Below are 27,195 nucleotides of genomic sequence, written 5' to 3'. Positions count from 1 at the left end.
ATACACTGAAAAAATGTTACGTTTTTTGCCGGAGAACGCATATGTTTCAAATGTGTTCCCTGTACGATCATTTGACCCGTCTTTGCATATGTCACGAAAGTGCCCATCATGATTAGTATCATACGGCCAAAGTGAAGCTGTGAGAATTCAAAACCCCCGCCCAGTGTATGCAAATGACTACGTCATCAGTAATCCCCCTATTGTGCGCCCACGGTCCTGTAACTTCCCGTTTAAATGATAATGGAGATAGGTGAGCTTTTAAAGGTAATTTTCACATGTGTTAAAAACTAGTCCAAAGAAATATCTACACATAAGACACATGGAAGCTCAAAATTTGCACATAGTATCATCAGTGCAAGTACTTTCAATCATGGCAACCGCATGGGCCCCGCCAACCCTGCTTGCAGCTCTAATTTAACATTGAAACCATGATAGCACAGATAATAATGACAAAAAGTGCATCAATGAGAATGAAAAATATCTTGTTTTTTTCTGTTTCTAATGTATGTTACTGCATTAAATATATTGCGAAATATAATGCATGTTGCTTTCTTATACTGATTTGTCGTAAAGAAAACAGAAAAGTATCAGATATTTGTCATACTTGTCATATGAATTGCAGATTTCATAATGATAAGTACACTTTGCAAAACAGACTTTCGATTTGCAAACATCAAGATATCTCTGACATTTATCTCTGATATATTAAAGCACCGCGCAAAGGGAGCGTCGAAAAATATGAAACATCCAGCTCTGATGAAATTCACGCAGCCGAAGAGAATGCTGAAAAATGTCTGATAGAGTAAAGTAACGCGCCAAAAGGGCGTGTTTAAAATATTAGTCGCGCCAGCGGCTTACTGACTACGCATGCGCTTATTCATAATATACTATGCGAGTAACCGGAAGTGTACCCTTCTTTCTCATTGGGCGCCGCCATGTTGTTTTTTTTGAGTACTCGTAAATAAACAAATACGAAACAAATTATTATGATATAACATGCCTTTTATAAAATATACCTCTTTTATTAGCCAGTAAATGTTATTATACACCTTGTCGCTGATACAAAGTATCGTTGATACAGATAAACGGAGAAAACTGTCGTGCATATGAACGGGGGCATACGCAAAGAATGCTGGGATTGAATTATAGAAGAGCGCCCCCTGTGTCAATAATTAGATTCAAAAATTGCAAGTTTTTAGACGGAACGCTGTAGTTTTCAGCTTGCAAGTGGAAGGTGGGCAGTGCGGTTACCATTGCAATGATAATTATTGCATAATACGTCCCTTGTTTAACGCCATAGGCTGTTATCATTGTAAAAATTGCCAATTTTTGTCCAAAATTTTTACACGCTACAGAAAATCTATACCTGCCCTGCTGCATGGTTTGACGTCGTGTAAGTACGTGAACTGCTTTCATCAGAGGGAAACTGGGCATAGTTGTCATATAAACGTTTATGAAGTAACAATTACAGTTTATCATGAATCAATACAAATAACATTGCCAATCTTAACCCCTGGCGCGACACCAAGGGCTGAGCCCTATATAATATTAGCATACAGGTATCTCTGATTACTACTATATAATAAAAAAGTTTGCGGGTTGCACACTGTCGCCCCAGATTTTTCTGCCCATCGTTCTCGAATACCAGATCGCAGAGGGATGTGGTTTTTGGCCCCCGCGTTCTCTGTACGGTCAATTATCACATGAACTGGCCTGAATCGCCACCCGTGTGACGTAGAACAGTACGGATAAGAAATCCGAATTACCTCTGTTCTACGTCATCAACCGGAACTTTTTTCCTGCATGATACCGTTCATACATGCAGATCGCGACACAGACCGATTTATCGTGATCGATGACCGTGCTATAGCTCTAATGACATTTTTACAAAAATGCGACCCGATAAATCCAGACATGGAAACATAGAAGGCATATGTCCAACGAAATTTCGAGTTGCTAAAACTATAGCTTTTCCCGAGAATCGAAGGGGAATACCGTCGATCGTTTTATTTTGGCTCAGTAACGTCGCGGCTCCAGTCGAGTCGTTGGGCTCAATATGGACGTCGTACCTGGCGACTCCGGTTAGCGATAAACCCGAAACCTACATCTCAATGTAAGTCCAACTGAATAAATGAGTACAGTAAAATCTTCGGGAAAGCGACATAGGAGGCACAAGCATACTGTGAATTGCTTTGGAGCATTGGCATTAGACGAACTAGACACATAGTCTAAATTGAGGTGTTGCCAACGCTGTCAGGTGTAATTATCAGCTGAGCAGTAATTCCAGTCGACCACAGAGAAATCAACTCTGCCAAAGTTGAAACATTGTCTTGCAGCAGGTCAGATGTAGTCAAAACAACTACACCTGAAAGCAAGTGATAAGGCGCGTTCAAAAAAAATGGTGAGGGGGGGGGGGCTGGAGGAATCGCGATTGAAATCTTATTTTTTTTCAGATCCCCCCTCGATACCCTCAAAAATTTTCAAGTCCCCCCCTCAATACCCTCAAAAATTTTCAAGTCCCCCCCCCCAAATTACCATATAGCCGCATATTTATTAGGAATGCACGCAGAGTAAAAAAAACATGTAATGTGTCGTTCTGCACGCAAATGTTCAACACTATCTCTTATCAGCAGGTTGTAGAGCCATATACCTAGGGCAAGTTCTAAAATTGATTCATTTTTAAATACATCAGTGAACTTTTTGAATTTCTCAGTCTAAGCCGACTTGAGTTTATCCAACTCTGGCCAGTTCAATGGCACCAGCTGAAAAGCACACAAAATGACAATCATGAGAGAGTATGAAAATTGTGTATTCCTAGCTACGTTTAACCAAATTGTGAAAAAATGAGCACAGTGACCTACTGAAAATTTTTTTTCAAAAGTACAAGACATACAACTTAGATGCCACTTATAAATGTTTTACAAAATTGACAATACTGGAAGGTTAAAATATTCCATGAAATTAATGTTTTAATCTCAGAAATTTGGGTGTAATAATGGCAAATTTGATAAAAAATAAAAGATTCCATTTAGTCACACATTTTTCCCTTTAAATTAGAGTCTTTACTGTTTAAAGTTTTACTTTGTGTTATTGGTACAATGAGATGTGAAAATTTCATTCACTGCATGAACTTGAAATGAATGGTTTTATATATTGATTTTAAGTGATTTTAGAAAAACTGACTTTTCATCGTATATTTGTATAAGATCAATTATGGTGACCCCATCTTTTTTCTCTAATATTTGATTGTTCTCATATGCCAGAATTCAAAAATCCATGGTAACTGTTAGTCCCCTAGTCTTCTATGTGTTGCTCTCTGGCTGGATCTTGTGTACAAGTAGATGTATGTTTCACTGTCAATTGAGTGTCCTATGACCGAAACTCTTCTTAAACTACATCAGAGTCAGAGCTACATGTATCACTGTCACTGTCAGTATGTAGTAGCAGGGCAGTAGTTGTATTAACTTTTTATTTTGACAATATTTTTGTTCAGTTTATACAATTGTGTTCTTGTTCTATTCCCTACAGAATGTTGAGCTATCCAGTATTCAGCTTGCCAACACAGCCTACGTGTACCGTGCATTTGCATCATTCAATTATCACCAATATTTAGACAAACGGGCTTTGTTGACAAACTGAATATTTTGTTTTTCAGTATGCTATAGAGAGACACCAAGAAAGTGTGTTTGATACATTGCATAGAAATAATGAAAAATTATCAACAGTTGTAGCTCCTGCCTCATTACAAGGCAACTTGTTCTACGAAAATTTATGGCATTCATACATTTTAGACTTTTTCGAGATTAAAGACATAAAATATGACAAAACGGTTCTAGATTTTGTTTAATTATTACTAACATTAGAACCATTGGACGACATCAAAATGTTGGGAGTCAAAATATTTTCAGGTCCCCCCCTATAGGCAGAGCAAAACTTTCAAGTCCCCCCTCGACTACCCCAAAAATTTTCGAATCCCCCCCCCCCCTGAATTCCTCCAGCCCCCACCTCACCACTTTTTTTGAACGCGGCCTAAGACTTCGACAGTGCTTAGACATATGTGGTGGTTTTGTTTAGACTACGTCTGACCTCCTGCTAGACAATGTTTCAACTTTGGCAGAGTTGATTTTTTGTGATCGACTCATGTTACCGCTTAGCTGTTTATTGCACCTGACAGTGTTGGCAACATCTCGATTTAGACAATATGTCTAGTTCGTCTAATACCAATGCTTCAAAGCAATTCACTGTAAAGTCATTTGACTAACAACGATAAAAATTTCCTTCATCACGCAAAAAATTCCGTAAATTCTCGCTCGGAGTCAAACCTGCAGCGCGGCGTAAAGCTCTAGCGAAGACATAAGCTGTCGAGCTGTATAGTGCGCTGTGGAATCCGATGTACTTCGAAAGTTGACTCAGACAATTCTCAAAACAGAGTTCCGCCAAGTAACAAAATTAGGATGTATCTACGGGCGAGATATGTGTCACTGCAAACATCAAAGTTCGTAAGACGAAAACATTTACGACAGAGATCGGGATTGACAAGTTGACACCTGTTGAGACCGGTGACCGGACGGCAGCGTTGTGGGCACAAACATGCAATGAGCTACACTCTGTGTGTCATCCAACGGAATCCCTCGCGCTCGCGAAGGCCGTAAACTTGTGTGATATTTTCAAAAGCCACGGCATCTCTGAAAATGAAAATTACTGTTTCGATCGTGTCGTTGCATTTCTTCATAAATCTATTTGTAAATGCTAAGTAACTCTAAATACTATGACTATTCGTCGCTAATACGGTGAAAGCTATGTCCGCCGATGGTCAACTTGCCTTGGCATCGATACAGCGCGAGACAATGATTGACACGTTCATGTGATCGAATCCGTACGTCTGGTTGGTGGAGATAGCATTTGATGTATCAAAATTTCAGCTTGACGGAATTTATGAATAAAAGTATCTCTTGGGTGACGGACCGCTTTACACATTAAATGAAAGTAATCCGCGTAAGTAAAACACAGATCGCGACGAAATGCATGCAATTAGTTACAAAAATTTTGATCATCTACGTCAAAAGAATAATAAGGGACCGTTCCGTTTTTAAGGCCTCGGGGGGCCGGCAAAATCTTGTCGCCGGTATTCAAAAAAATAGACTCCCCTGCATTTTTCGTGAAAAAAAGATGACCCCCCTTTGTCAGACGAAAAAAATTGATGACCCCCCACGGCTGAAAAATAACCAAAACCCATATGTCAAATTTACCCACACGGTTGGGATTTGAACTCCGGTACGCGGCGCACTTTATTCGTGTAGCAGAGATGCAAGTGCACAAACTTCTCAGCCACATCCATGCAAACGTCTGTTAATTAGGACAACTTTAAGGCAATTTTTAACTTCATTTTCATAGACAACTTATGTCCATGGACATTGTATAAAGTAAACTTTGTTGGAGTGGTTTGCCAAAGGCAGCCCTCCGGTTAAGAGGGTCATAGGCCCTTACGTAAAGTCAACTTTATTCTAGTGGGCCACCATATGTGGCCCGCCGGTAAAGAGGGTCGATCCTGGCTATGGCATAAAGTGAACTTTATTGTAGGTATCATGTTTCTGAAAATGTGGTGACCCCCTTTCCTACCAGTGAAAAAGCGATGACCCCCCCCCCCCCTTCGCGGATTCCAAAATTACAATGACGCCCCCCCCCGGATTTTGCCGCCACCCCCGGCCGTAAAAGCTGAACGGTCCCTAAGAAGACTGTTCATGTAATAAATATATAATCTCCCATGGGATCATATGTGAGGATACGATGGTTTAATTTCCCATGGGATCATATGTAAGAATACGATGGTGCACAAATTATATTTTTCCCGAAAAATGCGATTTTACCGTAGTCTCGCGAGATCTCGCAATTTCACGCAGTGGCCCCCAGCCAAGTTTTATTGACGGAACAAATTATCCAGCAAAATGGTATTTTCCGCGACAGAACCTTACATGCTTTCTTTGGAGAGTCGTAGAAGTAACATTACTTATCCTAATTGGCTTAAAACAGTTTCTATCAGGTAAGATTAATACCGATTTCGCCGTCCCAGTGGGGCTATCGTGTCTTAGGCTGCTGGAATAGACGATGTACGTGTCCCCCGGCACTCTCACTTCAATTTGGCCCTCTACGGAAATTCGGCGAAATGAAGATTACAAATGGTCGTCAGTTTCGCGTGTCCAGTGCACCAAGCCGTTTTTATTTATTACAAATATTGCTTAATGTGTTAACTATGACGTGAACAAATCCGAAATACACGTGAATTACTGTAAAAACAATCATCAGGTAATGATGTCAGTCGAGAGCGTCACTCCCTGATGGCATTCAATCCTTGCCAAATTTTGGGTTCGTTTGATAAAAGGCAACCTTTCAGTAGAAATCGGGCGAAAATTTTTGAATCCACGATCCTTTCGGGTTTAGATACTTAAAACGTTGCTTATACAGGTCCAAAATTATTGTACTCCCGTGACACGAATGTGAGGTAGAGAAGAAATACCCTCGATGCAATTTGCGCGGGTATTAGTTCCCCCACCCCCGGTTTTAAGGTCAAACAACTTTTGCAAAAACCTGCGTGTAAATCGTGCATTGTTCAGTGCCACTGCAAATGCATCTACATCTGTCCGGCCGGGCTGGACCGTGATAGCATGACATGGAAGAGAGAGAGAGAGAGAGAGAGAGAGAGAGAGAGAGAGAGAGAGAGAGAGAGAGAGCTTCAAAGAAAGCAGTTTTTGGATCCCAGTTTTGCCTAACAAGTGTGCATGCCGCTGTACAAGACTCTGTTGCCATATTTTGAATGGAAAGTTGTATCGGCGCTCTGGCCCGTTGACTTGATTGGGTATGTGTTCAGTGTTTCAGCACGCGAAGCTTTGGCCGGGCGTGGATGGATACATAGTATACGCATTATTGTGCCGAATGTCGTGCAATAAACCGTACTTCTCTTCGCTAGTCGGCTTTCGTACGACTACTGGAGTTGTGAATTGTGAGAAAAAATGTCGCAAACAGCTTTGCTCGTTATTTGAAATACTAATTTCATTAATGAATACAAATGAATGCAGGAAAAAATCAATAGATGGAATTTTGTTGAAATGCTGTATCATGGATATCGGGAATATAAGCTTACTAATGTAGTAAGAAATACGAAGTTTACAAATATAGTGTACATAAATTTTGTATTTACTAGAATATGTAGGGGTGCCTAGATTTAAATATTTGATAAAAAGTAATGGTTGACATGCTTTTTGTAAAACTGGTGCAGAATGAATGAATGAATGAATGAATGAATGTCAAGGTGTGGAAGTTTTAATATGATCTCTAGCCATATTTATATGAGCTCAACCATGTACTCATGACCATAGACAAATTAGACACTTGAGATACCTGGGAACAAAAAAATTGATTTATTTGTAAAGTTTTTCTTTTTCATTTTTAACAACTAGACAAAGATCACCGTGAAAGGGAATTGAAAGAAAATTCCAAAGTCCCCAACTATTTCTGTAAATTAGAAACAAAATACACAACAATCATACATGGCTTCAAATCATGTCGTGGTCTCCAGCTTATTTTGTAAAACTGTTTACCCTTAAATTGCTGCTTTGGGAATGTGCAGATTTGTAGTCAACGTTCAATTCAGGCGGGATAACCATTTTGTTAGATATCTTGCTGATAAAAATGACTGACTTGTGAATTTACAATTTACAAAGAAAAACTAAAAGTAAATGCATTTCCTTTTTCGTTATTTATGTTGGCGACTAATTTCACCTTTTAAACCATCATGTCAAGGCACGTAAGCAATTGCATCATTGGATCTGACGCTTCTCAATAATGTTTGTGGAGCACAAAGCTCTTAGTCTTACACAACATAATAGGGAGTTACTATTCCATTCAGCAGGGTTCTGCGAAGCATCTTTTACATATGTCTAATATTTTAAACTCCCGTGCCCGAAGGGCACGCTGAAAAATATGTCTTATTATTAAAGTTACATGTCTGAAGTGTGAAGGGTGATGAAATTCGTGGCTGATACTATGCATTTTAGGCAAGCATGAGCCCGTGGGGAAATTCAATGACCTCCTCATTGGGCATTTCAAAAACATGGTGACCCCCCCAACACCAAAGTCAAAAAAGGGTGACCCCCATGAATCCATCGCCACCAATATGGCCAAAGAAATTGATCAGTCCCTTAGCATTAGCATCTGCAGAACAAAATGACCAGGTATAATCTAACATCTTGCAAGACAGATATTTCTATGATTCTCAATGTCTTTCTCTTTGTATGGCCCGGGGACAGAAACATGCAGGCTTAAAGTCTTGCGATTGTCTATTAAGCTGTACTGAGAGATGACTGTGGAAAAAAGTTTTTGATTATTAAATTAATAATTATTAATTATATTAATTTTATATTATTATATCCCCCACAAAATTAACCGTATTATTTCTTTAACCTAAAGCTGATGTTATCATTGAGCAGTATAGTACTACCTCAATTACCGTAAGCTGGTCTCATGAACACCACGTTGACACTGAGAGGTACAAAATCACGGCTACCTGTAATATCGCCTCTGAATCTGAATGTCAGGACGGCGAGGAATCAGTGGAGGACACGCAACGCCGTGAAGGAACAGTAGAAGACTTAACCCCTGGAGCAGAATACATGAATATAGTGACAGCGTACCACACAAACGGCATGGAAAGTCCTTCTGACAGTGAAACACAGAGAACAAGTAAGCATCCATACTCTGGAAATGTCTATTTTATTTATATAATAATGATAACGATATATCAGAAATTTGCTGAATAAGTCCGGGATACCCAATATCGCTTGTTTTCGTGCCGTATTAGCATGAGTTAATTTGACAACAGCAAGCTCGAGATTAAGTCGAGCATTAGATCACAGGGAATATTCGCGCCACATGAAGGGGATACACTTTTATGATAACTCCTAAAGATGGGTCGACTTTTAATCCAGAAACCATCTCCCCTCATTGTGGGTTTATGATATATGACATTTCTGCTTGCTTGAAACAATCCTACACGTAAGAACACACAAACATACATCCTCAACAAACGTTATTCCAAATTTAATCCACTCGGGGTGGGGGGTTGTGTAAATTTCTATCCTTGCAGCTGCAGCAGATATATTCGGTACACAAATTACCAAGCAACTCAGCTGAGCAGTTTTCTGTATTCCCTAGCTTTTACCTAGGCATGGGGCTGTTTAATTGCCTGAACTCAGAAGACAGCTCCTCCACGGAGTAATCTGGTATGCGTTTACTGGAACAATCCGTTTTCGACCATCAGCCCTTCGTTCATAGTACAGTTTTGAAGGGGACATAAATACTTGAAGAGTGTAAAACACAATTTGATGTAGGTATTTTTTGCATATGCAAAAAAGAGACTGCAACTGATCATGTTTTACGCTTTACAATATTTCCGTGAACGGGATGCCAGTCGAAAATGGGTTGTTCAAGAATAAGCATATCAGCTTACTGATGGGAAGAGGTGCATGCTGTGTCTGCCGGATTTCTTATCAGTCTACAGTCAATAAATCTCACTCTTGTTTAGGTAAACGCCATTCAAATAGTAATTTAATTTACCGCTGCATGAAAGAGAGAAAATTATTTTAAATCTCCACTCCTATAAATATTCCAATGGAAACGTTTCAGAGACGACATCTTCATGATTTACACAGGAACAGAATGTGAACTTCAAACTTATGTCGGGGAGTGCAACATACTGCACCCTAGGTTCAAACTCACGTTTGAAATTCTATCGGCGAAATCTCATACCTTGACTTAACGTTCTTTAAAGGTCACAGATATAATCGAGAGAAAAGGCTTGATTTTAAACCCCATACAAAACCAACTGACATAATAATCTTTTATTCATGTAAAGGGCCACCGCCCATCAAACTGAAGATATACAAGTTATATAGGAAAGAAAATGTGGACACGTGATGCTTAAATTCATCAAATGTACACACAACACTACTGTTGACAATGACTTACAATGACTTCAAATAATTTTCTCTCACAGTCATTGCCTTATATATAAAATTGACAAATTAAATATAATGTTAGGATTCTCTGTTGAAAGTAAAGATACGATTTTTTCTCTAGTCGGATTGTTATGTAAATAAAAAGGTAATAAATCCCTTCGAAGTGTTGTATAAATTGGACAAAACGCAAGAAAGTGAATCTCATTTTCTTGGACTGAAACATTTTGCTTTTCACAAAAGAGGCAAATTCTGTTCTGAACATCAATGCCTGTATGTCTTCCAGTTTCTATTGTGAAACTGTGATTGGAACATCGGAAGTTTGATAGTGCCAATTTAATCCGTGACAAATTACGTCCACTCCTTCTGATGTCGTGATTCTTGATATATCATATTCTAAAACACTTGTTTTGACATTTTCGATTTGAAATTTCGATAATCTAAGTCTTGACAATGCCCCAGTCCTCAAACGTTCACAGTGAATAAAACAGAAGGCAGATGCACGACATCCTTCTTTATATATATATATCAATACAACGGCACCAGACTTTAAATCAAATAAGTCAAAACGTCTTTTTAGCGTGACCAATCACGTCCAGGTGATGTGTCATCTTTCAGCTGTTCTGGGCTATCATCGTGCCAACTATATCATTGGGCACATTGCTTTTATTCCTTCTGGCCTATACAAATTTAATATTCGATAAGGTACACTTCTTGCATGTGAGTTTGACCCCAGGTTTGACCCAGAGTTTGACCCACAGCGCCCTCTATCGTTAGTTTGATGGAAACGGGGCAGAATATACAGGGCAATCATCATTGCTAAAAAGGTTTTGCTAGAGAGTGAGATTGTTTAATGTTTCTTGTACGGTGGACAATTCTCCGCGCTGTGTCAATATCTTCGCACTGTGTAAAAATCTCCGCGCTGTGGGAAATTTATCTCCGTGCTGTGTAATCTCCCCGATGTCGGAAATTCTCCGCGCTGTTGAAGGGAAACCTAAGTCTAGGGAGTGTCACCATTTATCCCTTGTAAAATCCACCTTGAATAAAATGCAGCTCAAATTTGCCACATGTTTGCACCCGCCAGCGACTGCGGCGCGACGAAGGAGACTTTGAAGTAGACGACATTTACGAAAATAAACTCGAAATCCCATGGCGCGAAAGGGCTCATGGGAGGAGCGTGCGTGACGTCATCGGCGATACATGAGCGTGTGTGACAGTTAAAAAAACAGAGGATAAAAACTGCAACAAGTTAAAACAAATGCAGTAAAATACTGACCGACCAGCGGGAAATATAACACTTGCAAAGCACAGAGAATAAAAACGCAGACGTTTCGAGTGCGACACTGACGAAGGCACCGAAACGTCTGCGTTTTTATTCTCTGTGCTTTGCAAGTGTTTTACTTCCAGCCGGTCGGTCAGAATTTTGCTGTATTTGTTTTAACTTGTTGCAGTTATTATCCTCTGCGTTTTAGCAAGTATTATCTCTCGCTAGTCGACCTAATTTTTTACTGTATTATTTTCACTTGCTGCAGTTTTAGCCCTCTTTTGAGGTCGTTTGTAATTTTTATCGTGTGTGACAGCTTACCGTAGCATTGGAGTCTATGACTGTCTAGTATGCTCAGTGGAATGAAGAATGAATTAAGTGCAGTTGGGTGCAAAAACGACTAAAGACAGAACAAAAACGGTGTTAGTTTTTACCGTTTTCCCACAGAGCAGCTCCTTCGAAGACAGTGGCTAAAGAAAGTCCGGCGAGTCGGAGGTAATAGGGCCTAAAATGTTAAAAACTGTCAAGATACTAAGTTATGTTCTGCACCTTTCAAAGGTCTGCAAAATCGCCGATATAAACCGATAAATATGGGCAATTTCGGGACTACACCTCAGCCTAGAACGACTTCTTGCCTATCGTTTCTTGGCACGCTGAGAAATAGCTGATATTTACCCTATAAATATCGGCAATTCCGAGACTCTAATATCGATACAAGACGATCATACTAGATTTCCTTGCACTGAACTCGGCACGCCGAGTCTTCAAAATCACCAATATTAACCCGATAAATATAGGCGATTTCGGACTTTAACTCTAATACTAGACGATACTTTGTCAAATCGTGGGTAAATATCCAATGTATATCGGAGATTTAACCACCAAAGGGAGCATTCGTTTTTAACGGGGAGGGGGTCGGTGGAATTTGAGGGACAAATGAAAATGTAAGCTACCCCCCCCCTCCAAATCAAATTTCTAAATTTAACCCCCCCCCCCCATTCATCAATTGTAAAATGTGACCCCTCAAAAAATCATCAGATTTCGCACCCTATGGCCCTGGGCTGAAAAAATTAGGCCCTTCAAAAGTGTTTGCAAGAAAAAGAGTTACCCACCCTTGAATTTTCATGCACAAAAAAACAGCGACCATCCCCCAGATGTCACAGTCCGTATCAAAAATATCTTAATTGAATTACAATTTCCCATTTGACCTTTGACCTTTCAAAGAATCCTTTTTGAACTTTACAAATAATCACTGGGTTTTTCAGATCTGCTCCTTTAAATATAATATTCTCGTCACGTACATTTATATCAATTGTCAAACTTTTTTAAAACACTGATTTTAATAGCTAGTTTTGTATAATTGTAAAAAATATATTAAAAGTTTCCTCACATACCACAATTTAAAGAGAATCAACATTTTTGGTGACGTTCCAAAATCAAATTTCTTGCACACACATGAACTTGTAATCGCCCTAGTCTAATCAAGAACGTTAATGTCAATGATCAAGAGTCTATAAAAACACAGATTTAGCTAGTTTTGTATTTAAAGGAAATTATTCATAGCTTCTCATAGACTACTCATAGATTTTGTATGAAGGACCAAGTAACATTTCTGTGAAATTCAAAAGTCAAAATTTTTCCATAACTCCATACAAACCTTTGTAAAATTTGACCCCCTTCCAATCATTGATTGCAAAATTTGACCCCCCCTTAAAAACGGTTTCGTAAAAGTCAACCCCCCCCCCTGATTTCCACCGACCCCCTCCCTGTAAAAAACGAATGCTCCCTAACAGATCTGACCACCCGACTACTTCTGTCCCGGCGACTCTTAGTTCAAAAATAGCATCCATGGCCGATAGTCAAGAATCCTGCATGTTTTACATTATTAAATTTATTCATGCAAGAAATACATTTTTACATTTAAAGCATTTTTTCATTAAATGTCCACACGAAACTTCCTACACATAATTACTAGCGGAACTTCGTTGAAAGGACCGATCGGATAACATCGTCAGTTTCCGGGAGGGCCTTGCACGAAATACATTCTTTACATGTAGGCTTTAAAAATATTTACTTGACGATCGGGACTTGGACAGAGGACCTATCGGACATCATCGGGAGTTTTGGCTGGTCTTCCACGAAATACATTATTTACAGCGATAGACGATACTCATAACTGGATTGTCCATATCGAGGGTAAATATCCAATATAAGATTATATCGAAGATTTCATCACTTTACAGATCTGAGCAAGCACGACTTCTTCAGTTCGACCCCAACTTCGAAAAACGAACGATACTACAGATTTTTCAAATCGTGGTAAATACTTTCCGATATATATCGGGGATTTCGCAACCTTAAGATCTGGCCAAGCTCGCACGAAAACCAGCCTTACAAACAAATGAACATCGCGATGTAACAGTCTGTAATTAACATTATTTCTAACAACCACTCGGCTATTTACTATCGACGATGAACATTTTCTATCCTGTAAATATTTTCTTTTTTCTCATCAGATTTGTTACATATTTCATAATTTTCTCTGGTTGCACTCCTCGATGAAAGTCGACTTTAGAAGTTCGATATCGCGATGCTCTTTTGTTCATGTTGTTTGCAGGGCTGGTTTTCGCCCGAGTGCTCATGGGTGTAACCTCCACAAATGTAATAATCTCCACAAATGTAATATCAACCACAATTGTAATAAAATGCACCCATAAATGTAATATTGCCCATAAATGTAAAAAATTCAACCATAAATGTAATAAAAATACCAACCACAAATGTAATAAATGGTAACCATAAATGTAATAAAAAAAACACCCATAAATGTAATACTTATCAACCATAAATGTAATAAATCTATTTTGTCGTTGCAATTGAGGAATTAGCCCTTGAATATTGATCTATGTAATAAGGAAAGCAACTCAACACATTATTCATTTCTTAATTGTTTGTGTTTAGTGTGTTTTGCATATTTGAAAGTGTATTTTACGTTTCCCTATTTTGTGTACAAAGCTGATTGGCCATGGCTAGACACAGCTGTAATCTGAACATCAGTGCAGTCTCTACTCCAGAGTGGGGAAGACTGTATAACACTACGATCCTTTAACGCCGTTTTTTCGAAAATTGCCGTACTTTCGTAATCAATCGCCTCAAATTCGTCTTCAGTGGATAAATTGTGTGGAATAATCGATAGATTGTCTGTATTCCTATGTTGCCAAACTTGAAGTTTGTTCCTAGGATGCCAGGATGTCTAATTTTGTTCTACTGTGTTCAAGGTAGTGTTCGTATTGTTTTTTACTAGATTGAAATATATGTTCTCGTCAACATGTTTTGTGTCATAAGTTTCTGTTATAAGGTTTTATATTTCTCTGTTATTTGTTCTGAGTCATCTGTCATAAACTTTGTGTGGTATCACTGGTTGACGAGTTATTTTGACGCTTCCTTATTATGTAATTATCAGTGTCTAGAACTGCTGTTCCACTTCCATTATCTAACGGTTTGATCAGAACCTCGCCGTTTTCTGACAGCGTTCTCAAAGTATTCTATTCTGTGTTTCGGAAAGGAAACCTAGTTTCAGGAAAGTATGCAATAACAGTATACTAGTCTTATTAAAGTCATTATTTACTCAGGACATTGATAAACAAATGATCACATATGCAAGTTCAAGTTTATTACATTTATGGTTGAGTTTTATTACATTTATGGTTAATTTGTTTATTACATTTGTGGTTGCGGGTTGTTACATTAATGGTTGACTATTTTATTACATTTGTGGTTGATTTTATTACAATTGTGGTTGATATTACATTTGTGGAGATTATTACATTTGTGGAGGTTACAGTGGGTTGAATCAGATTACAACCATTTTCAGTAATATATATCGAAGCCACTGCAGTGAACTGCAATAAAACTGCTCGCACTAATTACGAACGCTTCCCCCGCATATAGGCCTAGAGAGAAAATTGGGCTCTGCGTAAATTTACAAGCGCAGCTAAGCACATCATGTACCTAAGCGAGGTGGGTGTGCTCGAAAAAGTAGATCAACGCAAGTTTTGGATTCAAAATCGGCTGTTTCGGCGGAGAAACTGCGGGCCGTATTTCCGAGGTGCTACCAGCGATTTTGTCTATGGCAGTCAGCCGGGCTATGGTGGGAGGCCGTATAACGCCGTAACACACAGCCATGCAGAGCTACGTTAAATGCGGCCGTAAGCTTACCCTTCTTTATATACACCCGTCGTCCTGACATTTGTTTAGCAGTGCTGTTTCGTTTATGAGTGTTTTCTTTCGCTGTTTTCGCATTCTGGTAGCTAGCAAGCATATAAAAACTGGAAACTAACACCGACCGCACAACAACTCCGTGGATACGTACAGCTACCCTGTATCCCGCACACGAGTACGCGGGTGCTGCCAATGAAAGCCGGTCAACAGCTGCAGCTGCGACCGGCCGCCCGTGCTGGGTGATCTCATTACCGTGCTCGAGCTTGACTGGTACATTTTATAACTAGCGAAATTTTAGTTTTTTTAAAATCTTGATGGTCGTAATGTGACGTTCATAAAATAATTTGTATATATATGACATCTTCACAATTTGAAAAAATGAAAGATTAAAGTTGGTGCTGTAGCAAAGCCTTTTTAGCAACATGATTGCCCTGTATATTCTGCCCCGTTTCCATCAAATTAACGATAGAGGGCGCTGTGGGTCAAACTCTGGGTCAAACCAGGGTCAAACTCACATGCAAGAAGGGTACCTTATCGAATATTAAATTTGTATAGGCCAGAAGGAATAAAAGCAATGTGCCCAATGATATAGTTGGCACGATGATAGCCCAGAACAGCTGAAAGATGACACATCACCTGGACGTGATTGGTCACGCTAAAAAGACGTTTTGACTTATTTGATTTAAAGTCTGGTGCCGTTGTATTGATATATATAAAAGAAGGATGTCGTGCATCTGCCTTCTGTTTTATTCACTGTGAACGTTTGAGGACTGGGGCATTGTCACGACTTAGATCATCGAAATTTCAAATCGAAAATGTCAAAACAAGTGTTTTAGAATATGATATATCAAGAATCACGACATCAGAAGGAGTGGACGTAATTTGTCACGGATTAATGTACTTAATGGGATGGACACATTTAAGATACATTTCTGGTTCAAAATAGAACTTAAACATTGAATAAAATCTCAATCTGGGTGAATTATTAATTGAAGCGTGCCATTCTTGTCTGTAACAATCTTGTAACCTTTGACAAAATAAAGTTAAAAATACTTCACAATTACCCACTTGCTGCTCAAACCAAACATAAGCAAAACCATACATATCTCATGAGCAGCTGTTTAATCTTTGTAGCCCAATTTGTCTTGCCCGCTTCATCCAATTTCCGTAACATATCATAGCATGCCTTTGGATACCGAGCATTGTCCATTCGGACTAATCTTAACCAATATGAAACACATCTCTTCATGTATCCGCAACTCAGAGGGTATCTACCGCATTCACCCAAAACAGCCTCATTATTTGCATTACTAGCAAGACCTAATAAAACTCTACAAAAACGGAAATGAACCCTTTCAATAATTGGAGAGTACTCAAATCGCCAGATTTCCGAGCCATAACAGAGTATAGGAACAATGCAACTATCAAAAAGCTTAAAAGCATTCTGGGTAGACATACAACCTATTTTTGTGATAACGATTTGAATTTGTGTAAGAGCTTGTTTTGCTTTAGTAACTAACTCTGTTTTAGCAGGTGACCATGATAGTCGTGATGATATTAATAGTCCAAGATAATTATAATGCTTAACACTAGTAATCTTACTTCCCATATAGACCCAGTTTTCATATTTCTTTAAAACGCCACCATTTCTGAAAACAATAATTTTTGTTTTATCAAGATTTACTCTCACACACCATTGGTTACAGAACAACTCTAATTGATTGACTTTTCGCTGTAAAGATATTGGAAGATAAGCATTGTCTGTAACATTATCAGCATACATAAGTAATCCCAAATTAGGCAGATCTTCATTAACAAATATCCCATCTCTATCAGATGCATTCATGTATGTATATAATTCATTTATAAATAAATTAAACAATAGAGGGCTTAGCATACAGCCTTGCCTTGTACCAATTTTACAATCAAAGTAATTCGCAAACCTTCATCGCACAAAACACAGGATTTTATTTTTTAATACATTGAACGTAAAACATGTAAAACACTGCCATGAAGACCATAGGAAATTAATTGTTGCCATAAATAATCATGTCGAACGCAGTCAAAGGCTTTTGAGAAATCAACAAAAATACAATACATTTTACCTTTCCTATTTGAAAAATACTTAGATGCCAAAGATTGTAAAGTAAAAATATGATCTACAATGCGATAACCTTTACGAAAGCCTGCCTGTGCTTCTGTAATCAACCCAGTCCACAAGACGGTTATTAAGAATTTTAGTGAATATCTTACCGGTGGTAGACAAAAGGGATATTCCTCTGTAATTATTGACGTCATTAAATGAACCCTTCTTGTGTAGGGGTAGATAATTCCCTTGCTCTAGGCTTTTGGAAAATATCCCGAAATGAGAATACCATTGAACACATTTCGCAAATGCTTTGAAATAATATTAACACTGTATTTAAATATTTCGTTTATAAAACCATCTGGGCCAGGAGATTTATTTGTTTTTAAGTTTCTAATGACAAGCTCAATTTCTTCTGAGGTAATAGGATAGTTGACAGAGACAGGGTCATTTTCGTTACAAAGATCAAAAGTTATATCATGTTTTGTCAGTTCAGCCTGTATTTGCTCATCAAACTGAGAATCACCTGATTACACTACAACAAAAAATAATTTTTGAAAATAATTGTACCATTCAGACGCTTTTATTTTGTAACTACGGGAAGAACCTTTCCCAACTCTGAGACGCTTAATGGTGTACCAGAATTTAGAGGAGTCATTGAGGCTTGACAACAAGATATTCTGTTGTTCCTGTCTATAGTTCTGGTATTTCTGTTTGCAAACATTTTTGTGTCGATTTCTAGCCGACACATATTCGTTTCGAACAACTGCACTGTTTGACCTACGAAATGCTTTGAGAAGGTCAAATTTTTGTTTACGTGAGACTTCACATTCTTCATCCCACCAGCTTTCACTTACATTTGAACACTTTGTACTTCTACCACTAGCTGTGTATGTCATATCAGTGGCAGCACGGGCAAGTATACTATTTAAAACATCCACAGCAGCATCAACATCACCTGTTTATATAACATTATCACATGAACTGGTCCGAATTCCCACCTGTGTGACATAGAACAGGACGGATAAGAAATCCGAATTACCCCTGTTGTACGTCATCAACCGGAACTTTTTTCTTTCACGGTACCGTTCATACATGCAGGCGTCGCGACACGAACAGATTTGTTGTGATCGATGCCGTGCTAGCTCGCACGTTATTTTTACAAAAAGGTGACCCGATAAATCCAGACATGGAAACATAGAAGGCATTTTTGTCCAACGAAATTTCAAGTAGCTAAAACAATAGCTTTTCCCGAGAATCGAATGGAGATACCGACGATCGTTATTTTAATGGCTCAGTAACGTCTCGGCTCAAGTCGAGTCGTGTGGACGTCGTACCTGGCGATCCCGGTTGGCGATAAAACCGAAACCTACACCTCAAACTGAATAAATGAGTATAGTATAATCTTCGGGAAAGCGACATAGGAGGCACAAGCATAATTCATTCGACTTACAACGATCAATTTCCTTAATCGCGCAAAAACTCCGTAAAGTCTCGCTCGGAATCAAACTTGCAGCGCGGCATAATGCTGTACGCTGTCGAGCTGTGTGCAGCGCTGTGGAATCCCATGTACTTCGAAAGTTGACTCAGACAACACTCAAAACAGAGTTTCCGTCAACAAAATTAGGATGTATCCATGGACGAGATATGTGTCAATGCAAACATCAAAGTTCGTAAGACGAAAACATTGATGACCGAGATCGGGATTGACGAGTTGACACCGGCAGAAACCGGTGACGGCAACGTTGTGGGCACAGACATGCAATGAGTTTGTCATCGAACGGAATCTTTCGCGCTCGCAAAGGTCGTAAACTTGTGTGATATTTTGAAAGCCACGGCATCTCTGAGAATGAGAATTACTGTTTCGATCGTGTCGTCTCATTTACTTCATAAATATAATTGTAAATATTCTAAGTAACTCTGAATACTATGGTTATCCGTCGCTAGCACGGTGAAAGCTATGTCCGCCGAGGCCAACTTGCCTTGGCATCGGTACAGCGCGAGACAATGATTGACACGTTCACGTGACCGAATCCGTACGTCTGGTTGGTGGAGATACTCTTTAATGTAGCAAATTTCAGCTTGATGGGATTTATGAATGAAAGTATCTCCTGGGTGACGGGCCGCTTTACTCTTTAAATGAAAGTAATCCGCGTAAGTAAAACACAAATCGCGACGAAATTCATGCAATTTGTTACGATAATTTTGATCCATCTACGTCAAAAGAAAAATAAGAAGACTGTTCATGTGATAAATATATAATTCCATGGTATTTTTCTCTGTTTGACGTCATCGTATACTCGTGTTTTTCGCGGAGCCGCACAACTTCTCGCCTTCGGCTCGAAGTTGTACGGCTCCGCGAAAAAAACCACTCGTATACGATGACGTCAAACAGAGAAAAATATCATCTGTTTATATAAGAGTATCAAGATTTTGAAAGAGAAAATCATCATTCAGTTATCTTAAAAACTCATCAACCAACTCGGGATTCCATTCATATTTTACCCGTTTTAAATGAGAAGCTGTATCGCTTGATTCAATCACTGGGGTGTTTTTAGGGAAACTAAAGTTACAATAAATTGGAAAATGATCTGAAACATCGGCAGAATCAACAACAAATTCTGAGACAAAAGAGAACAGTCCACTGTGTACGATGATGTAATCAACTAGGCTTGCCCCATTGGCTGTACAACAGGTGTAATTACCAACACAGTCACCATCAAAGCGACCGTTTAACATATGCAAGTTATAGGTACGACACAGATCAATAAGTGAACGACCAAAAGTATTTATTTGACAATCACACGATTTTCTTGGAATACAAAAGTTGTCGATGTCGTAGTCAAGAGAAAGAAACAAATTATTATCTGGATCCTCAATAATAAAATCTTCCAGATCTCCTGTTCTAGAGTTCAAATCACCCATTACAATTAAATCAAAATCTGAAAATGATGAGTGTAAATCAACAAGATAATTTTCTAAAATCTCTACTCCATTTACATCTTCGTTTGTATAACTTGATGAGCCTTGTGGAGGCAAATAAACACAACACAAAATTATATCTTTGATAGACTCAAACGCTTCCTTACGTATGCGTAAGAAAACTGCATGCTTGCATGAACAGAGTATCCGCTCAACATAGATACTAAATTCCAGAGTAACAAATACTGAAATACCACCGGGAAAGCGGCCATATTTATTATATTGTTCATTATATGTAGAAAAACATGTGTGTGTCGTCGATAAGAAAGTAGAAAATTCATCCACAGATTTTGCCCAAGTTTCACTTATACTAATGAAAGAAAATTGAGAAAGAAAACTTTTGAGTTTGACATTATTTAAATGTTGTTTCAGACCCCTTGCATTCCAAGAGAGAAACAAAATTTTGCTTCTTAAGGCTACATGGGCTTCTGTTTGGGTTTGGCCACGCCATTATAAAGGCACAATGTCATTTTTTGTTTCATCATATTTAAATTTTTGTCTATCAATAACTAGTTTATCATGGTTAAGAAATGCACTTTTTCCTTCAGAACGTGCTTAAATCATAAATGGGATTGATTTCCTTGTCCTTTCACGGACACTCGGTGAAAAAATCTTCACTAACCCGGAAAGATGTACCACGTAATTTCTTCCTTCCCTCATCAAGCACAGATGTACGGTGTTTATGGGATAGAAACTTAGCTATAATTGGTCTTGATTCGTTCGGTTTAGGTCGTACATTCAATCGATGGGCTCGTTCGATTATCACCATATTTTCATTAGCCGCTTCTGTGATTCCTAGTTTACCGACCATGAATCCACGGACCGATTTTTCACAATCTGACCAAGTCTCGTCTGGTGATTCGTCAAGTCCTTAGAAGATAACGTTATTTCTGGATGTGTGTGAACGCAGATTTGTACATTCAGTTTCGAGATGTTCCACCCTTTCCTTCAGTTCTTCATTTTGTCTGACAAGCAATTTTTGTTCCTTCTGTAGTTCATCAATATTTTTGTTCACTCCGGACATATCTCGTTTAATCTCTTTTTATGTCAGATCGAATACTTTTCAGAATATCCATTACACTTTCGTCATTATTTTCGCCCGGTGCCACGACCGTGACTTCCAGATCACCTGTCGATGATAGCTTTATTTGTTGGGCTTTGTGTCGACCCGGGTTTAGCTCTACGTCCCTGCCAGCTGAAGAAGGCGACTTATTACTGGCCGTAAATGAAGGAAACTTTCCACATTTTCTGAAAAGACACTCGCATAGACATGTCCAGTTTCCTCTAAGAGAAGGGAAGCGCAGAATACCGACGTACTAGTTGCATAACCCGTGTTCACAGATATGTCGCCAGGTGATATCACTGAATTACTTGTGTCAAATGGCGTACATTGCCGAGCCACAAAGACATCCAAGTTTTTACAAATATTGCTCGTAAGCGTTCCATAAACTAGCAAACCGGAACGTTCTAACAAATTTTCCCAACATTCTGCAGAATTGAGTATAGCATAGGTGCCACAAAGAATTGAATATGTGATGATAAAACAGCATGCCAACCTGTACCAAAGGTCATTTGCAGCAGACCACGTTGTCGTTGGGCTGTACAAGTGCGTTGATACAGGTCGCCAACATTTTGGTTGCAAAAAACTGCCAATTTTCGCTCTCCAACTTTAAAGAACAAAACCCATGGTTAGAAATAACACTGTTCTAGTTGTTAGACGTCTTTATGGTTGGACTATCAGTAACTGCTGTAAAATCATACAATTTTCAGGAGCTCGATATTCCACATTGACCACCACTAAGTGGCATCACGTGACCCCCAACTGACATATTTCAATATTTATTAAGGAACTCATTTCACCCGACCACAACTTTTAAAGGCTTCTTTAAAGTGTATTCCTCCATTCCTCCGATATAATCGCACATGCAACAACAACCTGGACATCATTAAAAACTGAAAAAGGTCAATTTTTACACAAAAAATTCAACACCAAGATTATAGAAAAACAGACATATCTCGTATCAGACAAGAAGTTAACCTAACAAACCGTCAGCTACACCGTATCAATAAAGATAAGAGGAATGATGTAACAACAAAAACTGGTTTACACAACGACCTGTAGTCATATCAAAATCATAACAAAACTAGCATCTCTCATTGATAAACGATTGCCACAATCAAACTAACAAGAGGAAACAAAACAATGCAGGCGACTGATGAAGGAACCGCACTTTGGTTCCGAAACATCATTTATTTAAGACAAATCACTCTAAAATATAACCTTTTTTCCCGGAGACTCGGGTCACATGACCAGGGTCAAAGCACTATGTCTCGCCATGTTTTCCGCTATCACAAAATCACACAGATCGACTCAGTATACCGAATCACTAACAGAGGTAGAAACGAAGTGTGAAGCTGCCTTCATTTTACTTTATACACATCATCACTGCTCTACAGACGACAGCAAAGTATTACCTTGTGGTCGTCACACTTGCTTATTTGTAACGGCAAATGTATCATCAACCTGAACCAGTCTCGCAAAGTTTCTGCTCAATTTTTATTTTTAATTTTCTGAACCGTTATTCTTTTCGAATATTACCGATGGAGCACTCATTTAGTTTTGTTTACATGATTATGGTTGGTTAACATACAAATTTATTAGGCTCGTGTGTGTGTGTGTGTGTGTGTGTTGCATTTGGTCAAACTCTCATTGTATCTCATGGCTTCGTAATTAAGCACGTGGCTGTGTTAGGTAAACATGTTGAAGTTTGTTGTAGATAAGTATTAATCTGCATATATACTTTCTTCTGTGAAAACCATCAAAGCTATATCTGGCGTTATGTTGCGTGTTTAACGGGCAATATGCCTTTGGGACAAATGTCTTGTGTCTCAAACGTTTACAATTCATTTGTTGTCTACTGTCCTTTGTGGATCGCTTAATAGACCGTCGATTAAGTAGACTTTTACCATTTTCGAAAATCAAGTTCAAAAATGGAATTTCCCCTGCTATAGTTAACATCAGGAGGATGGTCATTTTGAATTCCAAATGCTACTTATTTGGTTTGATTTAAAAAAGTAAAAAACATTTGAAGGCTCACTGGTGAATTTTATTGCTCTTTTTATGAAACATGGCTAAAAGCTTCGTCAGGAAAATTTCGATAAGGGTTTAGGTCTTTGATTGTCGATGGCTGTTTAACGTTGAGCACCAATAACATGGTTGTTTTAGTATCCTGTAACGCAGGAAGAGTTTGAATTGTCAATTATATATGTGTATACAATTTTTTGAAAGCCGTAAATTGACGTAATGTCTGGATTGTTCACCGTATATTCTATTCACAGGGCCAGAAGCTCCGGAAGATGTGGTCATCTCTTCATATGACACCACACAATCATGTTGAGTGGACAATTGAAAGTGACACAGTGTATGACCGATTTGAAATCTTTTATACAGACGAGAGCACCTCGAGTACTCAAACAAAGCAGGTCAATGACAAAAGTATAAGGTCTGCTGAGTTGACAGGATTGGTTTCTGGCGAGTCTTATGATATCTACATGAGAAGTTTCAGTGTAAATAAAGTTAGTGAAAACAGTACTACTGTCACCCAGAGAACTAGTAAGTCTGTGTAGATATCATAGTAAAAAATGATAAACAAGGATTTCAATTTTCTTCCCCATTTCTGCTCAACTTTTTCTTCAAAAGGCGTGTCAGATTTTCCTATGAAAGACTTCCTTTAGTTTTGTTCATTTGATTATTGTTGTTGAATACTTCAAGTTATTAGGCTCGTGTGTGTTGCATTTGGTCGATACCTCCTTTTATCTGATGGCTTCTTAATGAAACATGTAGCTTCTTTGGGAAAATAGTTGAATGTTGTCGTAGATTAATAATAATCTGCATATAGAATTTCTTAGTGAAAACCATCAAGCTAAAGCTAGAATTATGCCGTGTGTTTAATGAATAATATAAATTAGGGACAGATATTTGGTATCTCATACGTTTGCAATCCATTTCTTGTCTTCTGGTCTTTGTTGCTAATTTAATAGCTGATTGAGTAAGTAGACTTTTACCATTTTGAAAACCAAGTCCAAAATGGAATTTATTTTGCTATAGTTAACATCAGGAACTCCGTCATTTTAAATTTCAAATACTGATTGCTTGTTTTTTAAGCACGGACATTTGAGACAGACCACTGATTTTTATTCCCCCTTCATAATGAAATATTGCTCAAAGCTTCGTCAGGAAAATTTCGATAAGGGTTTAGGTCTTTGATTGTCGATGCCTGTTTAACGTTGAGCACCAATAACATTGTTGTTTTAGTATCCTGTAACGCAGAAATATTTTGAAGCACGTGGCTGTGTTGGGTAAACATGTTGATGTTTGTTGTTGATAAGTATTAATCTGCATAATATATATACTTTCTTTAGTGAAAACCATCAAAGCTATATCTGGCGTTATCTAGCTTTAACGGGCAATATGCCTTAGGGACAAATATTTTGTGTCTCAAACGTTTACAATTCATTTGTTGTCTACTGTCCTTTGTGGATCGCTTAATAGACCGTCGATTAAGTAGACTTTTACCATTTTCAAAAATCAAGTTCAAAAATGGAATTTCCCCTGCTATAGTTAACATCAGGAAGGTGGTCATTTTGAATTTCAAATGCTAGTTATTTTTTTTAAATTAAGAACATTTGAAGGCTCACTGATGAATTTTATTGCTCTTTATATAAAACATGGCTCAAAGCTTCGTCAGGAAAATTTCGATAAGGGTTTAGGTCTTTGATAGTCGATGGCTGTTTAACGTTGAGCACAAATAACATGTTTGTTTTAGTATCCTGTAACGCAGGAAGAGTTTGAATTGTCAATTATATATGTGTATAAATTTTTTTGAAAGCCGTAAATTGACGTAATGTCTGGATTGTTCACCGTATATTCTATTCACAGAGCCAGAAGCTCCAGAAGATGTGATCATCTCTTCATATGACACCACAACAATCACTGTTGAATGGACCATAAAAAGTGACACAGTCTATGACCGATTTGAAATCTTTTATACAGACGAGAGCACCTCGAGTACTCAAACAAAGCAGGTCAATGATAAAAGTATAAGGTCTGCTGAGTTGACAGGATTAGTTGCTGGCGAGTCTTATTATATCTACATGAGAAGTTACAGTGTAAATGAAGTTAGTGAACTCAGTACTACTGTCACCCAGAGAACTAGTAAGTGTATGTAGATATCATAGTGAAAGTGTAAAAAAAAGAGTTCAAATTTCTGCACAGTTTCTGCTCAATTTTTATTTTTATTTTTCTGAACCGTTTTTTGTCGAATAGTACCAATGGAGCATTCATTTAGTTTTGTTTACATGATTATGGTTGTTTGACATAAAATGTATTGGGCTCGTGTGTTTGTGTTCCATTTGGTCAAACTCTCCTTGTGTCTCATGGCTTCTTAATTAAGCACGTGGCTGTGTTGGGTAAACGTATTGAAGTTTGTTGTAGATAAGTATTAATCTGCATATATACTTTCTTCTGTGAAAACCATCAAAGCTATATCTGGCGTTATGTTGCGTGTTTAACGGGCAATATGCCTTTGGGACAAATGTCTTGTGTCTCAAACGTTTACAATTCATTTGTTGTCTACTGTCCTTTGTGGATCGCTTAATAGAGCGTGGATTAAGTAGACTTTTACCATTTTCGAAAATCAAGTTCAAAATTCGAATTTCCCCTGCTAAAGTTAACATCAGGAAAGTGGTCATTTTGAATTTCAAATGCCAGTTATTTGGGGGTTTTTTTAAGTAAGAACATTTGAAGGCTCACTGCTGAATTTTATTGCTCTTTATATGAAACATGGCTCAAAGCTTCGTCAGGAAAATTTCGATAAGGGTTTAGGTCTTTGATTGTCGATGGCTGTTTAACGTTGAGCACCAATAACATGGTTGTTTTAGTATCCTGTAACGCAGGAAGAGTTTGGATTGTCAATTATATATGTGTATACAATTTTTTGAAAGCCGTAAATTGACGTAATGTCTGGATTGTTCACCGTATATTCTATTCACAGGGCCAGAAGCTCCGGAAGATGTGGTCATCTCTTCATATGACACCACAACAATCATTGTTGAGTGGACAATTGAAAGTGACACAGTGTATGACCGATTTGAAATCTTTTATACAGACGAGAGCACCTCGAGTACTCAAACAAAGCAGGTCAATGACAAAAGTATAAGGTCTGCTGAGTTGACAGGATTGGTTTCTGGCGAGTCTTATGATATCTCCATGAGAAGTTTCAGTGTAAATAAAGTTAGTGAAAACAGTACTACTGTCACCCAGAGAACTAGTAAGTCTGTGTAGATATCATAGTAAAAAATGATAAACAAGGATTTCAATTTTCTTCCCCATTTCTGCTCAACTTTTTCTTCAAAAGGCGTGTCAATTTTTCCTATGAAAGACTTCCTTTAGTTTTGTTCATTTGATTATTGTTGTTGAATACTTCAAGTTATTAGGCTCGTGTGTGTTGCATTTGGTCGATACCTCCTTTTATCTGATGGCTTCTTAATGAAACATGTAGCTTCTTTGGGAAAATAGTTGAAAATTGTTGTAGATTAATATTAATCTGCATATAGAATTTCTTAGTGAAAACCAT

General features: G+C 38.2%; 2 protein-coding genes across 2 annotated transcripts in view; both read left to right on the top strand.

Annotated features, from left to right (window-relative positions):
* LOC139116605 (actin-1-like) overlaps positions 1–27,195 on the top strand; it is a 244,120-nt gene that overhangs the window by 102,111 nt on the left and 114,814 nt on the right. The gene's annotated exons all lie outside the window — the stretch shown is intronic.
* Positions 8,151–27,195, top strand: part of LOC139149330 (receptor-type tyrosine-protein phosphatase beta-like) — a 31,860-nt gene continuing 12,815 nt past the window's right edge. The window contains exons 1-4 of the mRNA XM_070721048.1: positions 8,151–8,228; positions 8,592–8,736; positions 25,500–25,775; positions 26,614–26,889. Of these exons, the coding sequence (XP_070577149.1) occupies positions 8,151–8,228; positions 8,592–8,736; positions 25,500–25,775; positions 26,614–26,889 (775 nt within the window). The remainder of the gene's footprint in view (positions 8,229–8,591; positions 8,737–25,499; positions 25,776–26,613; positions 26,890–27,195) is intronic.

Source organism: Ptychodera flava, chromosome 2 (genome assembly GCF_041260155.1).
Source record: "Ptychodera flava strain L36383 chromosome 2, AS_Pfla_20210202, whole genome shotgun sequence".
Lineage (NCBI taxonomy): Eukaryota > Metazoa > Hemichordata > Enteropneusta > Ptychoderidae > Ptychodera > Ptychodera flava.
This window is presented reverse-complemented; position numbering and strand designations above follow the sequence as displayed.